The sequence below is a fragment of the Podarcis melisellensis genome (assembly GCF_964234715.1).
Source record: "Podarcis melisellensis genome assembly, chromosome: 17".
NCBI classification, from domain to species: domain Eukaryota; kingdom Metazoa; phylum Chordata; class Lepidosauria; order Squamata; family Lacertidae; genus Podarcis; species Podarcis melisellensis.
The window spans coordinates 2,177,639-2,197,307 of record NC_138534.1 but is presented as its reverse complement, the minus strand read 5'-3'; the positions used below and the strand labels follow the sequence as shown (position 1 = coordinate 2,197,307).

Genomic DNA, 19,669 nt, shown 5'->3' with positions numbered 1-19,669 from the left:
TTAAAAATGAAGATGCAATGTTAGAACAGGAACAATTTCACCAGACGCATGTCTGCTTCTAAAACAGAATATGTGTGTAAGCTCTGCAATGTAAAACAAACAAACAACCCAACTAAAGTCCTTTTTAAAGGAATGGAAGGATAAAAAAGTAGTAGTACTCAAAGTACTATTTTTTTAAAAAAGATACTCAAAGCATTTGTACTTGTTTTCTCATTGTGGCTATATAGATATACTGTGTGTGTGTATGTGTACACACACACACACACACACACACACACACTCTGCAGGTGGCCTTATCAAATTCACTATTTGATGGGAGATCAGAATTGAGCTAGGCACTCTTGCTGTGCTCACCCTTTCCTGGCCTTGCCCACCATTTGTATATTAGAGGTACCATTAGCACTTGGCCCTTCCCATGTGGAGCTTCACCCTCGTGGATCTGCTTCGTGCCGTCCAGAAATGGCAAACTCAAGGCAGCCTATGCTGCATGGAACAGACACATGCAGGAGCCTATGGAAATTCCAGCTCCTTCATCCAAATAGCAGGCAAGGCAGCACACGGAGCAGCACATGTGAACATTTGCCTATAGCTAAGATTATCTTGTGAGCTGATGGGGTCCATGAGCTTCCCCAGAACTAGAGGTAGCAACCCATCTTGATTATTGCAACGCAACACAGGTAACAATGCTATTTTTAAAATTTATTAGAATGTGATTGTACAAATGTCATTATGGGCGCCTAGTGGGTAGGGCCTATGATTAAGTTCCTGCAGAAGGTCAGTGTTAGGAGAATTCAGAATGGGAACTCACCCATCCCATAAAAGTTTATATATCAGACTCCCAACATTTAAGAAGACTGCTTGGGAGCCAAATGGCCAACTTCTGCTTCTCAAAACAAAAACAGATGCAGCATGGGAGATCAGACATTGCATCACCTGACTATTCTCTCCCCCCCCCCCTTTTAGGTCAGACGCAGCCTGGAGTAGTAGAGGGGCTCTAGCTTTGATTGGATCTGTGATGCTGCGGGTGTTTAACCCTTTCCCCTTATGTTGCTTCCTGGATCTAAATCACCTTGAAGCTACTATTAGCCCTACTAGGAAAAGAGTATAGGCCTGGTGGCCCAGCAGAGATAATAGCAGCTTCGTGGTGCATGTTTTCTGTCTATCAGGGAAATTACGTGACTGTGTGGCTGGCAGGCAAAGGTTCATCCCTTTCACCACCAGCACTTCTACAGTGGTGATAATATTGGCAGCTGATTGAATTGGCTAGTTTAGGATAATGGGACGAAAGAACCACAGATGGGGTGCAGTGACTATGGTGTGTCCCCCCCCCACACTCTTTGTCAATGGAGCTGCCAAGTCTTGATCTTGGTGTGTCAAGCCCCCCCCCCCCCCCGCAGCTCAGGGATGAGCCTCTGTTGGCTCCTGGAGCTGCCGGTTCTCTCTCTCAGCGAAACTGCTGTGCAGAGCTACTGTTCGGATTTTAAAGGGCAATCAGAGGGGAGTAAATGCATTTTAAAATCCAACTTGGTGGTTTTGATACGAGACCAGATCAGCCAACAGCATTTAAATAATGCCATTTTACAAAAGGATCTGAGGCAAAATAGGAAAGGAACTATATTGCACGATTCCATGGCATAGTTCCCTTTCTGCTTCCTCTGCTCCCTTTTTAAATGGGCAGCTAGCTGCCAGCCAGGACTACTCCTGCCACTCTCTCTCTCTGACAGTGCTGGGGCTGCAGGCTGGCACCACAGAGGTTGCCATTTCAGAGGTGGGTCAGGGCAGCCAGATAAATGTGGCTGCCTGAGGCAAAAGACAAGATGGCATCCCTGCCCTGCCTGCCCTCCAACAACCACTGCATATAAAGAAAACCAGACCAGCAATTGCATCTGACTTTGATACTGGCAGTGGGGCAGCATTCTCCCCTGCACCTGGAGGCAGCAGGAGAGCTTAGGTGGCTCAGCATTTGCCGTCTGAGCAGATGCCTCACTCTGCCTCCTGGTAAGGTCGGCCTTGGATATAGGAAGAAAGCAAGGCATCCAGAGGCCCAGATGAAACCTAGCATGGCTTCTCTTCGTTCCCAGTCTTCCACAGTGTTTGTTGAACCTCTCTTCCTTTTTTCTTCAGCGTGGAAGGAGACCCGCCTGGAAGTGAGGCAGGCACTATTATAGTGGACAGCCTGGGCAGTCAGCCTCCATATCGTTGTACCCCTGAGGTGACCAAGATTGAGCACTACGATTTGGCACCCTCTTCATCGTCCTCCTCTGTCTGTCACACTCCATCACCAGGCATTCCGTGGGCTCAGCGTGCGCGGCTCCAGCCTGCCAGTGTGGCGCTGAGAAAGCAGGAAGAGGAAGCCAGCAAGCGTTCCAAGGCAATGTCAGACAGCTATGAGCTCTCGACAGACCTCCAGGACAAAAAGGTAAGCGGTGTCTTCAGCGTGCACATTTTATAAGGCCAGGAACCCCAACTAGAGCAAGAAGCCCAAGGCAATCTCCATGATTAGGGCCAGATGATTTCAGAAATGAGAGCCAGAGGCCTACTGAGGCCAACTAGACCAGCTTCTACTGCCATTCTCACTTGGCACAGTGCAGTCAGGAAAGCTGAGGCCATTGCAAGCCTTGGCTCTTCTCGTAGGCCTCCAGGTGTTGCTGGAATATACAGTGGTGCCTCGCAAGACGAAATTAATTCGTTCCGCAAGTTTTTTCTTCTTGCGAGTTTTTCGTCTTGCGAAGCACGGTTTCCCATAGGAATGCATTGAAAATCAGTTAATGCGTTTCTATGGAGACCGCTTGCCAGGCTGGCGGTGCGGAGAAGGGCTTTTCTCCCCACCGCAAGCCTTCAGGACAGGTACGGGAACAGAGGGGGAGGCACGCAGCGCTTCTCCTCTGTTCCTGGGGCTTGCGGTGGGAGGAGGGTTTTTCCTCCCCACGCCAACATTCAGAACATCATTCTGAAAGTTGGTGGTGGGAAGGAAAACCCTCCTCCCACCGCAAGTCTTCAGGACAACCATCCGAAGGCTGCCGTGGGGAGAAGGTCTCTCCGCCCCACCACCAGCCTTCGGAGCAGCCATCCCAAGGCTGGCGGTGGGAGGAGGTCTCTCCGCCCCACCGCCAGCCTTCAGAGCAGCCTTCCGAAGGCTGCCGGTGGGGCGGAGAGACCTCCTCCTGCCGCCAGCCTTCGGAGCAGGTCTGAGGACAGTGGGGAAGACGCGCTGCGCTTCCCCGCTGTCCCGGAGATTTCCCTATGGGCTGTCGTCTTGCGAAGGAAGCCCATAGGGAAATTCGTTTTGCGAAGCACCTCCAAAACGGAAAACCCTTTCGTCTAGCGGGTTTTTCGTCTTGCGAGGCGTTCGTCTTGCGGGGCACCACTGTATCGCCCATTATCCCTGGCCATTGGCATGCTGGCTGGGGCCAGCTGGATTTGGAGTCCAACAATATCTGGAGGGCCACAGGTTCCCCATCCCTAGACAAGAGATGGCCCAGGAGTCTGACTCAACAGGAGGCTGATTCATATGTTCTAGGGGATGAAAGTGAAAGTGCTGTCCTTTGCTGTGGCATCTTGCCCATGGTCCTCTAGAATCCTGCCCCCTCCTTTGCTGACGAGGTCTCTCCCAAGCTGCCCATCTCTCTTTTCCATAGAACTCATTGTTTAATCCAAATTATTTCCCCCACTCCCTTGCCTAAATCCCTGCGCTCACCACCACCACTGTTCCTCTGTTGCCTACTGCAGGTGGAGATGCTGGAGCGGAAGTATGGGGGCTATTTCCTGAGCCGACGAGCAGCTCGCACCATCCAAACAGCCTTTCGCCAGTATCGCATGAACAAGAAGTTTGAGCGTCTGCGAAGCTCGGCGTCTGAGAGCCGCATGTCCCGGCGCATTATCCTCTCCAACATGCGAATGCAGTACTCCTTTGAGGAGTTCGACAAGGCCCAGAATGCCCCTTACTTTGAAGGCAAGCCAGCCTCACTGGATGAGGGGACCATGGCTGGTGCTCGACCTCATCTGCTGGACCATGGCCTACCCTACGGTGGCTCCTGTCGAGCTGGCTTGGATGGCAGCTCCCTGCATTCCTCTTCTGGAGGCTTTTGCAATGACATCACTGAGCTAGAGGACTCCTTCTCCAAGCAGGTAGGCTATGCCAAACTGTACGCCACCCTTGCCTTTTCCTTTGCCCAGCGAAGACCTTTCAACAACCCCTTTGGCTGTTCTCTTGGTTCCTTTGCTTAGTCATGACCTCAAGCTCCCCCTCCCTGCCCCATGGACTTTCTTCAGCCCTTCACAAATCCCCTCTGTTGCCCTACCACCATTGTGAATTCAGCTTCCCGGGATCCAATAATAAGTTTTAAACAAATCTGGTGGCTTCCATTTACGTGAAAGGTGATTCTAACTAAACATCAGGGAAAACTTTCTGTTTGACAGTGAGAGAGGCTCCCTTGGAAGGTGGTAGGTGCTCCTTCACTGGAGGTTTTTATGCAGAGGTGGCCATTGATGCTTTAGTTCAGTTTCCTGCATTGCAGGAGGTTGGACTAAATGGCCCTTGGCGTCCCTTCCAACTCTACAATTCCAAACGCACTGGGTGCCAGCACTGGGGGTACCTGTTTTTTATCAGGGCATAACCAAAGCTCTTCTCAGATTTCATTGAAAGGAAAAAGAGAGGTACCAGGAAAGACATGCAGGTGGTATAGCCACTGGTCTTCAACTGTTGGGTCGGGACCCACTAATGTGTTGTGGCCTGACCTAAGGTTGGTCACAACTACCACCCTGCAAAGATTAAGAAATGGGTCCCCAAATGCATGTTTGGGGTAAAAGAGGATTCTGGGTGTGTAAGGAGTGAATCTGCTCTTGGATTGTAACTCTGAAAGCAGGCTTTGGTCGCTTGCTAGTTTGGGTTAATTTTATTAGGAAGTCTTGTATCCTGCTTTTGACTCCAAAAAGGTATCCTAAGAAAAAACACCAATGCAAAATCGGTAGAGGATGCAACTAATATTTAAACACTTACATTTTCTGTGCTGGTGTTTGCTTTCTGCTTTAATACTGTTGCTTCCCAATGTTTTCTGCAATATCCTTCATTTTTTTTTAGATCTGATTTGCGGTGTGGTGTTGGTATTGGAGGATGATTTAACCATTTGCCTGTTCACTATGGAACAGCACTATTAAGGATGTCCGGGTCTATTTGCCTTCGATTAAAACTCTCCTCCTTGCACTTTTTGCATCTCAGTACAGCTGGGGGAATTAGTGAAGACTTTCCTCTTACTTCGTTAGCTTCTGTTCCCTGAAAAAGGGAAGGGACTTTAATTATTGGTTTCTTTTCATGTTGTTTTTCTTTTATACATTATAGTAGGTTCATGGCCAAAGCCATTATCCAGCGTTGCTGGATAATATGATGCTGTATTAAACACTTCTGTAGAACTCACATTTTAATTCCTTTTCCCTCCCATGGCATAGAAAGCAGTCCCTCAGCAGTGCTCAAAGGTTCTGGCGTGGTAGAGCCCCAAACTGCAGCCTGCATATGAAATTGTGTATTGTGTTTCCTTTGTTGTCTTTAACTGATTTTGATAAATGGATAAACTTCTATTTTTCTACAATACTACATGTCCTGTGCGATGATAGAATACAGTACTGCACTTGGCCTTCTGCAATTGTAGCATGCTTTGTAAAAGATTATTCAAAGTGTGATTTGATTTTCGAATAGATGCTTAATTTGTATAGTGCACAGAAGGTGGATTTCCTTGACGCAACAATTTTTGGTTCCATTCCTTCCCCTCCCCCATTTTCTTCTTATAAAGCCCTGAGTATAATCCCTCCTGGCTAACTTCCCTTCTGTGCCTTCCAACAGGTGAAGTCTTTGGCAGAGTCGATTGATGAAGCGTTGAACTGCCACCCACTGGGACAGGAGGGAGGGGCTGGTGGACCTTCCTTGGAAAAGAGTGAGTCCAAGGAGCAGCAGGGGGACAGTGCTGCCACCTCGTTCAGTGATGTAACGCTGTACCTGGATGAAGGAGCTCCCACGTCGCCCATCTCTCTGGAGCGCCCACCCAGCACTGACCCACCTGAGCCCACCACCGTGCCAATCCCACCACCACCACGGCCAGAGTACTGGGGTGGGCCACAGCGAGAGGACAGCCGCGAGAACGGTGGCAGCCGACGCAGCACGCCTTGTATGGAATGCAGGGACTATCGATTACGCGGGGCCCATCTCCCGTTGCTCACCATCGAGCCTCCCAGCGACAGCTCAGTGGATCTAAGTGACCGCTCCGATCGAGGTTCTCTCAATAGGGGTCTCATATTTGAGCAAGATGGTTGCAGTCCCCATGGCACCCTCAAGCACGCTGGCGGACCCACCCGTTCCCCACACCCACACCGGCATTATCACCCTGAACAAAACCAGCCACCCCCACCTCTGCCAATACCTCCCCCTCAAGTCCCTGGGCGCCTGCCCCCACCTCCGCCGCCGGACAACTCTGATGGGGACAACGACAGCCTCAACAGCACCACCAACTCCAACGAGACCATCAACTGCAGCTCGGGCTCCTCCTCCCGCGACAGCCTGCGCGACCCTCCCCCGCCTGCCCCAGCTGCCTCCTCAGCTCCCGGGGGGCCTTGCAAACAGACCTACCAGCGGGAGACGCGGCACAGCTGGGACTCTCCTGCCTTCAACAACGATGTTGTGCAGCGTCGCCAATACCGCATCGGCCTCAATCTCTTCAACAAGTATGAGATGCTTGGGTGGAGTCATGGGGAGGGGCCCATGGAAGTTTCAGTAGTAGAAGGATAGCCATTTTGTAGGGAAGCGTTGAGCCTTACAAGGAAGCAGTGGGCTTCTTACGGAGAAGGCTCTGTTGGGCCTATTTCCCCCTGCTCTACAGCTCTGTCTCCCGCACTCTTTCCACACAACTCTCTCTTCAACTAGAGTTGAAGGTCTGAGGCCAGCTGGAGGACATGAGAGAAAGCATGAGGGAAAGTGGCGGCAGCGGTGGTACTACCCCGCATGTCAGCTGTTAGGTGGGCAGGCGGAGCAGCCTAAACAAAACCCTGCTGTGCCTCCGGTCTCTCTGGGGCTTCCTCTGCCTTCACAGACATCCTCTTCAGGCTCCGGGGAGGGTCTCCTCATGAGCCACGAGGACTCTCCAGCTCTTTCCCACCATTCCTGGTATTATTCTATTTATTCCCCCCCCCCCCGGTGCTGCAGGTATATGCAGCCAAACACGAGTAGAATGCATGCAAGTGGAGGAGCGATGCCTGTACCCAAAGTGGCCTGTGGGCAGCTTGCAAGCAGGACCTGCCGTCAACAGTGCTTTCTCCCCACTTGTGATTCCCAGCAACTGATATTCGGAGGCTTGTTGCCTCGGACAGTTGAGGTAGAACAAAGCCACCATGACTAGTAGCCATGGATAGCCCTTTCCTTCACGAGCAACTCTTCCCCTGAGCTGACCCACACCCTGAGCAAGCAGGGCGTACAGCCAGGCAGTGGGGGAAATGACCAGATCGCTGGATATTCTGTTTCACCCTGGGGGGGGGGGTGTTGTGGGGTTGCTCAAGCACATCATTTACTGTGGGGCATCAACAATTTCTCAGTACTTCCTAGTTGCCATGGTTTTTGTTCCACCCCTTCCCCTCTGGCTTCCCCTTTTTGTGTTTTGCCAAAATAATAATCGGAAGAAACTTAAGATGCAAATGTGAACAGATAGGCTCACACTGAATAACTCCTACTGATCATGTGGTTTGGGGTTTCCTGCTTGCAGAATTTGGATGTTTGAGGAGAACAGTGTGCATGGACTTGACAATAATAACTTCAATGAAATTGCTGGGCAATCACAATGTGCAAGCATCAAGATGGCACAGTTCCTCCAACTGAGGATGGTTTCTCTTTGTGTGTTGTCTCCCCTCCTTCCAGGCTCAGCTAACAGGCTGAACCCAAACAATATTTGGCAGAAACAGGCAGTTGAAGGAGGAGAGAGACTGATTAGTTGCTGCTGACTTTTGGACTGCCAGGCCAGGTGCCTGAATATTGGTAGAGAGGCCCAGGCAGAAAATTTGGGGTCAGTTTAGAGACTGGGAAGTTCAGGTGCTGAAATCCGGTTGAAATTCCCATTTTGCAAAAATCTTACGTTGTAACTATGAGCCACCTCCCCATGAAACCTCATTCCTCAGGAAGGTTACAGCTTTTGCTCCATTTTGTCTATTTCTGCCTAGCATTACCCTCCCTTTTTTATTGGCCATGTTTCTGTGCCTTTATTTATTCACCTTAATGCTTTTATATGCTGGTTTTCCTCACAAATTGGTTTCCATTTATTAACAAAACAATATTTTTAAAATGCCCCATCATAATAATGCAATTTAAACACCAGTAATTAAATGATGGCAATCAATGTGGAAGAAATAATCAAAGTAAACACTGCCTTCAAAGGCACAAGAAAGGCTGGAGCCATTGTTGCTTCTAAGGTTGGGAGGGAGTTCCATAACTGAGGTGCCACCATAGAGAAGGCCTTGCTGCAGGTCTCCACACTGAACTGCACTCCGTGGTGGAGCTGCAAGCAGAACCCCTCCTGTTGATCTCACGGTGCTGGGCAGAGGTGCTCCACCAAATAACAGGCTGACATGCAGAAATGTAAGCAGGTGAAACTTTCCCCACCTCTTGTCATGGAACTAAGTGATGGGGAAAACTTCCACATGCTTAAATTTCTGCATGTCAGGCTGTTATTAAAGGCACTTGTAACACAGCCAGTAGCAAGGGGGCAGCCTAATAGCCTGCCTGTGCCCCCCTTGGTCCTAGCCCACTTCCCTTCCACCTATCCCAACTGGTTGATAACTCCCTGCAGTGCACACTGGTCTTCTGGGCCAAGGAAGGGGGCGGGGAAGGCTCAGATCTTGGCTTCCTGTTGCTCTTGGTAATTTAATTGCTACTGAGCAAGACAGCATCTGTTCCACTGGCAGGAGGCAGGCTCTTCAGGGCTGGGAGGCAGCCATCACAACATATTAACCAGCTGGAGTCATGACTCACGTTGAATCCTTGGGGCAAAGTGCCAAGCGGAGGGAGCTGCGTACCTTCCCTCCCTGGGAGACAAACCTGCTCATTTGCAGATGGTTTGCCTGGCAGAAGAGGGATTAGAATGAGGCCCACTCAATATGCTTTGGTACTGGAAACAGAAAACCCAGAGTGGTAACACCCCCTCCCCCATTAGTCGAGCTAGATTGCTGTCCATCAGGGCGTTCTCTGCTGGGAGCCCCATTGTAATGAGCAGGAACTTCTCATGTGACTGCCCTGTCAAGTCAAATCCAGTTGCCTCCTCCCACTTTGCTGCTTTTAATCATGGCTCCGAATTTGCTGCGTTGGCATGAGTGCCAGAGCTTGCTTCATGGGACTTGCCATTGCAGGTGCTCATTTCTGGAGAGATCTGCACCGTGGTCTAATATCATCCAGTGGGGGCATCTGCTCTCCAGCACATCTAGAGCAACTTTTGTGCCGTATCAATACCTCATAATTAACACTTCCCTCATTGCTTATGCTGTTTGGGAAATACTGGTAAACCAAAATGAGGCTGAGAAAAACTTTTCTCTTTGGGACCCAGATGTTAAGTTGTATCCCAAAACACAAACAGGCCCCATGACCTCTTTTTGCCTCTTTTCCATATTTATTGGGGTGTGGGGAGACATGGTTGATGGGGAACAGTATGGCCTACGTCTTGTGGCCACTGGAAGAATTCAGTACTGAAACTTGAACCTAAGCATGTGACAGAAAAAGATGGTGGACAGTGCCATTTCAGACTGCAGGAGAGGAAATTTTGGTTTTTAAAAACCAATTCTCTGTTAAAACTCCCTGAAAATGGTTCTTGTTTACTTAAAGAGAAATTATGTGCGTTTCATGAGGGAACATTCAAAAATGGTACCTCCTATATGTACCTCCTAAAGACTGTATGCAGTACAGTCTAGTCTATCGACTCATTCTGCTGCATCTGTAGACCAGGTCCCAGCCAGTTGAGAGTTTTTAAGACCAACTTTGTGACTTACTTACCAATTTGCACCCACCCCTGCACCAAAGTTGGCCTTAGCCTTTTCACCCTTTTGCTGCCAGAGGCAAAGTTAGTGCCCCAAATCAACTAAATCACATTCAGTCTCCTTCCTCCACTGTGGGGGATTGGGTTGAACATTTTCTTTAAGGAAAAGGGGAGCATTATGTGACTCCATGGTAGGAGTTAGCCATGGTCTGTAGAAATGGCAGCCCAGCTATCAGGATCAGCAAGGACTCAAACTTAGAGCCTCTTGGTCTATGCAAGGTGGAAGGAAAAGGGGCATAGTTTTCCACCAAGCCAAGTGGTGTTCAAAGCTGCATGGTCCACTGTTGGAGCTAAGTGGTCCCCACGGTGATTATCCATTACCATGTCTTGGCCATGGGGCAACTTGCTGTAGGAATGTGATGTTAGCCTCTTCCAGCAATCTGGGGTGTCTGCTGCTGCAAATGTTTCTTACCTGCATTGACCCTGGAACAAACAGCTCCTGTCAAGGGGGTGGAAATGTAACCATTGTCTTCACAATGTGGTTTCCTTGATACTTGCGTATCAGCTGTTGAATTAAGCGAGAACACATTTCCTGGCATTCAACTAAGTTTCATTCAGCGTAGACCCATTGAAATTAAAGAAGATAACTTATTTAGGTCTGTCAATTTCCATATGTCTACTCTGAATAAAACCTAGTTAACACCATGCATTCTGTCCTTATCAGGTAAGCAGGTGAGATGTATTTAAGGGTGCTAGTGAAGCAGAAGACCACCTGAGAGTTGCTTCCCATCATTTTTTGCAACATCAGTAAGGACCCTGGGCTGCATCTCTCAGATTTTGTGGTGCTGTCTCTTGGAACAAGGAAACAGCTTGCACCAGCCTAGTTTGCAGATGTATTTACTGGGTCATTTATAATAGCCATCGTTTAACTTATACCAGCCTTGGGCTTGTGCACATAACCAAATGGCAATGTGAAGGCTGAAGTGGAATGAAATGGAGAAAAGAGCCGTTAAGTAGTCTGCAAAAGCTGTTGACTAAAAGCAGTAAATACAAGACACATTAGGTAATTTAGTCGTCTTCCCTCACCTGTTTCCGTCCTCACCCCACTCCAGATAAGCGCATATAGAAACCATACCAGGCCGGGTCCTTTCTGCAGTCCTGTCCTCTGCCTGGAACATGTGGGTTTAGGTCCCCTGGCAAAGCTCCCCCACCCCACCCGGAACCAGATATCTTCTTCTGAGGCTCTCCTTTGTGTGCCTCTTCCTCAAGAGGTCCAGAGGGTGGCAACATGAGAACGGGGCCTTCTCTGTAGTGGTTCCCCGTCTGTGGAATGCTCTCCCCAGGGAAGTTCGCTTGGCTCCTTCATTACACACCTTTAGGCGCCAGGCAAAAATGTTCCTTTTTAACCAGGCCTCTGGTTGATCTGTTTGACATCCTATACCTTTTAAAAATGTGGCTCTTTTCGGTGGGGGGGTGTTATTGGGTTGTTGTTTTTATTCTGATTATATATGTTGTGATCTTTTCTGTGAACTGCCCTGAGACCTTCAGGTATATAAACTATGATGGTGGTGGTGGTGATGATGATGATGATGATGATGATGATGATGATGAAATAGGTGTTCTGCCCTGTATAACTGAGCTGGGGGAAGTGGGCTCCAGGTGAAAATGGTTCCAGGTGTGCATAAAGGCTCCTTCTCATCCCACCGGCAGGAAACCAGAGAAGGGAATCCAGTATTTGATTGAGAGAGGCTTCCTGTCAGACACACCGGTTGGCGTGGCACGCTTTATCCTGGAGCGGAAAGGGCTGAGCCGACAGATGATTGGTGAATTTCTTGGCAACCGGCAGAAGCAGTTCAACCGGGACGTACTGGAGTAAGGAGTTCTGCTTGATTCCTCCCCCCTCCCCCTCACCACAGTTTTAACTTTTATAGCTCATCCTGTTCCCCAAGGCTCACAGTAGTTACTGTTGTTACATTTTTAAAAGAGAGAGAAGTGGTAGAAACACCGTAAGCAACTTACACAAAGTCATAAGCCATCTCTCTAGCAATGGTGCTCCAGGGTTTGGGACAGGAATCCCTAGATGCTGGGGATTGACACATGTCAGGCCAACCTATCTCTCCCCCCCCCCCCTTGCTGCTGTGTGTCACTGTCCTGTCTTCTCTTGCCTTCCAGTTGTGTGGTAGACGAGATGGACTTCTCCAACATGGACTTGGATGATGCCTTGCGAAAGTTCCAGTCTCACATTCGGGTGCAAGGCGAGGCACAGAAAGTGGAGCGCCTCGTTGAGGCCTTCAGGTAAGTTGGAGGTGCCGCCATCTTTCCAAGGTTTCCTTCTTGACCTAGTCTAGAGCAGCACAACTCCATCCTTTGGCTCTCATCATGTTGGCTACTGGGAGTCCAACACCCCACCTGGTGAGCACCAGGTTGAGGAAGCCTGGCCTAGAGATCGAGCCATGGGCAATGAGGAGCGTGTGGTTCTGTCCCAGAATATCTTTGGTTAATCACTGCAGTAAGAGTGAGGTTGTACTGTGATGCTACAACGTATAGTGCCTGAATTATCCTGGACCAAGGGGCATGTAAATAATTTTTTTACTGTTAGCAACGATTCCTATATATATTTAGATGGAACACTGAATTTGTTTTTGCTGAAATAAACTATGAGCAAGAGGAAAAACACTAGAGTTTGAAGGATAGCTAAATAAACCATTCAACACTTAAATGGGCAGGTTTATGAGCTGACTCTGGTATATAAATTTTGACTTATGTGGAGCTGGAGTAAGTTTCTAGCTTAATTAGATCCCTTTCTACAGCATTTAAAAGCTGTTGTTTTGATTGGTCATATATGCGCATACATCTCCGTTAGCATGTATCCCAGCCACTTCATCCATCTGCTGCAAAAAAGAGCGGACAGGGAATAGATGTGTGGCTGTGCATGCGTATATGAGTCTGACAAAGCAGCGCACAGTGGGCAGGCACAGGCAAGAGGTCCCCTCTTTCACCCCATTGTCTGTTAAGACTGCAGAGCATTGGCCAAAGTGGGTAGGCTGTAAATCTGACTGAGTAGTATTTAAGGACTTGACCCTGGATCCTAATACCACCTTTTCAAACTGTGAACTCTGTCCTGCAAATCCACATTTTTTGTCTAACTTAAAAGTTGCATGCAATTGATGGTAACTTAACCAATCTGTCACTTGATCTTTTACCTCTCATTACTGTTTCAATTTATATTCCTCCCTGGTAACAGTTAGCAAGTCTCTATATGTATTCCAATTTGTCTCTGTGTTAATATTTTTCCGTGCCAGAGCTTCCATTGGTGACAACCACATTGGTGTTTTTCTTTCTAATAGGTATTTGTATTTTCCCCATACCCTATAAAGATTTTTTTCTGATTATATGATTTGAGAAGCTCTTATATATTCTAGCCTTCCTGTACCACAGGCACTCACGCTATCCCAATTTTAGGTCATGCCCTTCCAGATCCAGCAAATAACTGTCCTTTAGTAAAATCCATTATTTCAACCAACATAAACAAGATGTGTCAGAATACAATTGTAAGTCAGGGAGGGCGAAACTACCTCTCTCTTTGTTATCAATCATAATCTTATGTTTTATCCTGGGTTTTCTCCCCTGCCAAATAAACTTAGATAGATCTTTCTGCCATTCCTTAAAGTTTCATGTATCATTGACTATAGGGACTGTCTGAAATAGAAATAGCATCTTTGCAAATCACGGACCTGTCCCTAGTAATCACAACACAAACTGAACCGTGGATAAGCCCTAAGTAACTGAATTTGGTACCCATTGAAAAATGGGACAAATTAGTTGTGACTTAAGTCCCATTTATTTCATTGGAAACCAAGTGCAACTAACTCAGTCTGGATCCAACCTATGTCTCTAAATAGATTAATCAGTGAATTACCTGCTCATAGTTACCGTATTTTTCGCCCTATAGGATGCACTTTTCCCCTCCAAAAATGAAGGGGAAATCTGTGTGCGTCCTATGGGGCGAATACAGGCTTTCGCTGAAGCTTGGAGAGCGAGAGGGGTCGGTGCGCACTGACCCCTCTCGCTCTCCAGGCTTCAGGAAGCTATCAGCAAGCCTTGCAAGCCCGGCGGGAGTTCCCGCAGGGCTCCCTCAGCTGCGGATAGCAGCCTGCCGCCCGGCGTGTGGAGCACCCTGAAGCAGAGTGCCCTGCGCGCCGGGCAGACATTAGCCAGCCCCACAAGCTTGGGGGACAGTGGGGAGGCGCAGCGCCGCCATCCCGCTGTTCCCCGACCTGGTTTGGGGGGGGATAAAGGAAATTCCCCCCCCCCAAAACCTAGGTGCGTCCTATGGGACGGAGCGTCCTATGGGACGGAGCGTCCTATGGGACGAAAAATACGGTACATACATTAGCCTGTTACAAAACATTTGTAATATGAGTTTTTGAATTGTGATATTGAAGAGAATGTGAGAGAACTTGTGTTTGAATAAAGAAAAGCTACTGTTAATTGTTAGAAGAAAAGGCCATATTTTTCTTTTTTTGTTCCATATTATAGTAATGCACCAGCACCAAAACAACCTCAAAAAACAAAGAATGTCTTTTAATTTTCAGCTTCATCGATTTTAAAATTGGGCTCCACCAGTAAATCAGCTTAATCCTTTGGTAATGAATCTGTTGATTAATCCAGCTTAGAGTGTGCAACCCTGCTATTTATATGACTAGAAGGCTGCCTGTAAATGAATGTAGTAGCTGTGAGTTGTATTCTTCCATAATGGGATGTGGAATTTTCATATATATTTATAATTTGAAAATAGAACAAGAGAGCCAGTGAACCCCTTTAATTTTAGAACTTCCTGCCTCAGTATGAATTATACTTTCTTTCTTTTTTTACTATTTTTAATTTAGAACCCAGAATGGTTAGATAATGGCTTTTACTTTCAGTCCTCTAAACCCCCCCTCTACACCATACATGTGAAGTAGTATCCCACTTGTAGGATCCTGGGACCCCCATATCCCTCACAGAGCTCAGTTTCCAGAGTTCACTGGGAAGAGGGATTGACGGTTAAACCCCAAGGAAACCACTCACCTTCAGCAGCAAAATCTCTTGAGCTGCTTCTGACTCTTCGCTTCCTCTGGCCATTTGTGCTGATGGTGGCTTTCTTTTTGCCTTGACTTCCACCGCATTTTGTTTCAGCCAGCGCTACTGTGTGTGCAATGCCCCCTTGGTGCGCCAGTTCCGGAATCCAGACACCATCTTCATCTTGGCTTTTGCCATCATCCTCCTTAATACCGACATGTACAGCCCCAGTGTCAAGGCGGAGAGGAAGATGAAGCTGGATGACTTCATCAAAAATTTGAGAGGTAAGCAAGAACAGCACTCAAATGATCCTTTCTGGTGTTGTCTCTTACGCTTGGCTCCTCGTGATCACATGGTTGGAATCCCAAAGGAGTCCCCTACTTCCCTGGGAGTTCAGGGAAAGCACAAAATGTGTCAAGCATAAAATGCAGCTTCCCAAAAGCCGTGTGTGTGTGTGTGTGTGTGTGTGTGTGTGTGCGCGCATATGTGTGTTTTAAACCCAACAGGTTTCTTGCCATTGTGGCTAAAAAGGCAGCTTGCAGGTGCATGAACAATGCCTGCTAAAATCTCAGAAGCCAGAAAGAGATCTGTAGCATACATTCCAAGTGTCCCTATTTTCCAGGGACAGGAAAATCCCAGAAGTCATCCCAGTTTCATTTCACCACTGGCAGGAAGTGAACTCTTTGGAGACTATACCTGGCACAGGACAGCCCCTTTATCTCCAGTTCAGCTTCCTGCAAGCCACTGGCAGGCTGGTTTGCCGGCTGGGAACGCCAACTTGGAAGGAATTTTTCCTTTGTTTGTTTGCTCCTTACCCTCTTTCTGCTCCCTTCCGCTACTCCTACCGGGTTCTCATTTTCTCCCAGCTCCATAGAGCTCTGCTTTCCCTCCTCCCGGCATCCATATTCTGGGCCCTTTGTTCTTTGTTTTTTGGCCTACAGCAGGGGTCAGCAAACTTATCGCGCCTTGGGCTGGTGTCTCCAGCGTCGATCGCGCAGAGGGCAGGGGAGCGTGTGCCCATACGCGTGCGCACACGCTATTTGCCTTGCACTTCCAGGTCGGAAAAGCACTGGAAATAGCTTGTGCGCATGTGCATGGGCTTCCTCCAACCTGGACGTGCACCGGAAATAACGCTTGCGCATGTGCACAAGCTATTTCTGGTGCTCCTCTGACCCGAAAGTGGGCAGCTGCACAGCGCAGCGTCGGCAAGAGCGGGTGGCGGGGTTCGCGCGGGCCGGATAAACGAGTCTCTCGGGCCTTATCCTGCCCACGGGCCTTAGTTTGGGGACCCCTAGCCTACAGCCTGGAAGGCTTCTGGATGTTCTGGGGAAAAGGCTTGAACAGGCGGAAAGGCATTTCTCAAGAGGAATCTTGTTTTTGGAGATGGCTCTTTCTGCAGACTCATCAGAGGAGTCCCTGGGCACCTGTGCTAAGGGGCCCCGGGGTTTGTCCTGACTCCCACAGCAGCAGCAGCGAGTCCCTCAGCTGCGCAGGTGTTGGGGCCCTGAAAGGCCAGTTCCAGCACTCCCAGGAAAGGGGGGAAGGGACCCCTTGCAGGATGGCCCTTGTTTGCTCTTGAAGGGCTGGCCTCTCTGGGACAGACTCCGGACCCCCCTGCAGCCCCACAGCCTCCCTCCGCCTGCCACGGGGCCTCAGGGCCCCTTCAGCAGGGGCAGCAGCAGCAGGAGAAGGGCCTCAGGAGAGCAGGCATGGCTCCAGCAGGGCCAGATGCACAGGAGAAGAGAAGGAGGGCTGACCCCTCTCCTTCACTCTCAGACTCCATCCATCCCCTCATGCTACTGTCAGGAGGGGAACTCTGCAATCCGCTGCACCTGTTGTTCCTGACTCTTCTCTCCCTAGACTGACAGTGATGGGCTACAAATATAATGGTGGCGGTGATGACCAAACAGTGATTGGTTACTTCAGCAGAACAGCCACCACCCTCCTATTGAAATGAGAAGAAAGCACAACCTAAGTTAAAGTGCATCTTGCTAGTGTGCCTTGCGGTATTTTTAAGGCATAGAAAATGAGGGTGACCTTAGCCTCCCTCGCAGACAACCTTTCAGATCAAAGGAAAACTCTTACATGCACTTCCAGATTGTACAGGAGGGCCAGGAATGGATGGAGGGAAGAAAGCAAGCTTTATTCTTTATTGTTTGTGCCATCTTACTTTTTTGCAGCACCACAGATATAATAATCCTCAGGATTTAGCTCACTCAACTTCTGACCCTGTAAGTCCACATGCTGTGTCTTGGCATAGATGTTTTCTATAATTCCATTTCTACCCTTCATTTTCAGTAGAGTAGGGCACGCTTGGGACAGGTGGGCAACCTCACAAGCCCTGTGATTTTCTAAGCCAATACTGACCTAATTATGTTGGTTATCTGGGTATTCAATTCATTTCCTCATGAGTGAAAACTCTTTACTAATATGTCAGTCTCAGGTAAACCCAGTTCCCCCACTTGATTCCACTCATCAGCTTTATAATTCTAACAAGAAGTCTTCATTAGTATATCAGAAAGGACCCAGGATCTGGAAGATCGTTAATTAAGGCTGAAGACAGATAATTGTTTTTTCAGAGTCCTGAAAGCAATTGGAAAGGATTGCTACTTGTGATGCAAATGTCCAGGAATTAGGTATATGATCTGTACTGGGAGGGCTTGCATGTGCCACAAAGGAAGACGTTTGTAGTCTGGGAGTCCTCCTCAGGTGGAATTCAGCAGCATGCTAAGGAGATCATTCCATCAGCAGAAGGATGATTGCTTGCCAGACAAAATGTCTCCCCTCTACTCCCCCTGCACACTGTTCTGGGGGTTCTCCCTGAGGAGGGAGGAGAGGGGCGAAGTGCCACTGCACTAGCGGGAGTCCTTGTGCTGGCTTCTGCTGGTGCAACAACTTAACTGAATCCAGCCCTTGTCACTGAAGTCTCAAGTGGTTTCTATGGCTAAAAGTGATTGTCCCCAGTGATTGTGCCCAGTGTAAAAGTGATTGTGCCCAGTAACTCAAAGCAGGGTTTTTAGTGTGGCTGTTCCTGTTCTGTGGAAGAGCATTCCTGTTGAGAGACAACAAATGCCTAGTTAGCTGCACTTTCTGAAAACAACTGAAGACACTTTTGTTCTAACGTGCTTTCCTTAGCTGGATAAATGGGTCTTTACCATGGATGTCAGCTTCCTATGGTTTTGTTTTCATTTTAAATGTATTTGCTGTTTTTGTGTTTTTCATTGTTCTTAATTTCATTTATTGTACATTACCATGATATGGTTTAGAAAACGATTAATAAATCACTAATAGTAACAGACCCCATCATGGAACTGAAACCACCTTGGTCCTGCTGGTCGATGATCTCCTGTGGCCTAGGGACAGAGTTGAAAGCTGTTTCCTGGTTCTGCTGGATCTCTTAGCAGCTTTTGATACCAGTGACCATGGTATCCTTCTGGACCATCTAGGGGATTTGGGAGCTGGGGGCACAATTATGCAGCAGTTCCATTCCACCCTCTGGGGCCATGTCCAGAAAGTGGTGTTGGGGGATGACTGTTCAGACCCCTGGGCTGTCACTTGCAAGGTGCTTCAGGGCTCCATCCTCACTCTAATGCTTTTCAACATCTATATGAAGCCTCTGGGAGAGATCATATGTGTTTCACAAGCATTCCATATTGCTTTTACTAAAAAGAGATCCAAGGTTTGCTGTTGGCTTATTAAACCTGGCATGTTAGGGTGAAATAAACCACAATCCTTTATTCAGTCATAATGCTAACCTTCCTGGTTTGTTTACACCCCTTGTGCAAATGAAAGACCAAAGCAGTAGTGATCAGGCTGTGTGCACCAGCAGATGTAAGCCTGGCTAGTAGTAGCATTAGATAAGTCATCCATTCCTCCAACCTCTGTCTTCAGTAATGAAATAATATTATTAGCTTACTTTGTTGCAAAGACTCATGGGAATAACCTATGGAAAGCACTTCACAGAGCTGCTTTTGCTTTTGAGAGTGACTAAATCTGGCCTAGTCTTTTCCTGCAGCCTATGGACTTGCTCTTTTGTTGTTGCTTCACCAGGGGTAGATAATGGCGAGGACATTCCCCGTGACCTGCTGGTAGGGATTTACCAGAGAATTCAGAGTCGGGAGCTGCGCACCAATGATGACCACGTATCTCAGGTCCAAGCAGTGGAGCGAATGATTGTGGGCAAAAAGCCGGTGAGTGGGAAGAGGCTGTCTGAGGAGATGGATTTGGGTTTACTGAAGGTTTCTGCCTCTCTTTTTGGCTCCACTCCTAACATTTTCTGTCTGTCTGTCCCACCCAGGTTCTCTCTTTGCCCCACAGGCGCCTGGTTTGCTGCTGCCAGCTGTATGAAGTCCCTGACCCCAACCGGCCACAGAGGCTTGGGCTGCACCAGAGGGAAGTCTTCCTGTTCAACGATTTGTTAGTGGTAAGGTCAGGGCAGGGAGCTAAGACCAGGTTTTGGTGGCGGAGGGAGGGTTAGATGATGGAGTTGCTTGTTTGGAGCAGATTTGGCTGCCTCGCCATGCACCTGCTTTGACATGCCTGGGTGAAGTTGGACCTTGTGGACATTGTCACAAAAATCTTCAAGATTTCTTGGAAGAAGCTATGACTGCTGA

General features: G+C 48.3%; 1 protein-coding gene across 9 annotated transcripts in view; it reads left to right on the top strand.

The window, feature by feature from the left end:
- The window catches only part of IQSEC2 (IQ motif and Sec7 domain ArfGEF 2), a 176,780-nt gene that overhangs the window by 144,682 nt on the left and 12,429 nt on the right, over positions 1 to 19,669 (top strand). For all 9 annotated transcript variants that reach the window (XM_081895167.1, XM_081895166.1, XM_081895173.1 and 6 more), the window contains 8 exons: positions 2,125 to 2,419; positions 3,730 to 4,128; positions 5,837 to 6,711; positions 11,706 to 11,867; positions 12,168 to 12,290; positions 15,174 to 15,340; positions 19,107 to 19,246; positions 19,354 to 19,479. In XM_081895167.1, the coding sequence (XP_081751293.1) occupies positions 2,125 to 2,419; positions 3,730 to 4,128; positions 5,837 to 6,711; positions 11,706 to 11,867; positions 12,168 to 12,290; positions 15,174 to 15,340; positions 19,107 to 19,246; positions 19,354 to 19,479 (2,287 nt within the window). The remainder of the gene's footprint in view (positions 1 to 2,124; positions 2,420 to 3,729; positions 4,129 to 5,836; positions 6,712 to 11,705; positions 11,868 to 12,167; positions 12,291 to 15,173; positions 15,341 to 19,106; positions 19,247 to 19,353; positions 19,480 to 19,669) is intronic.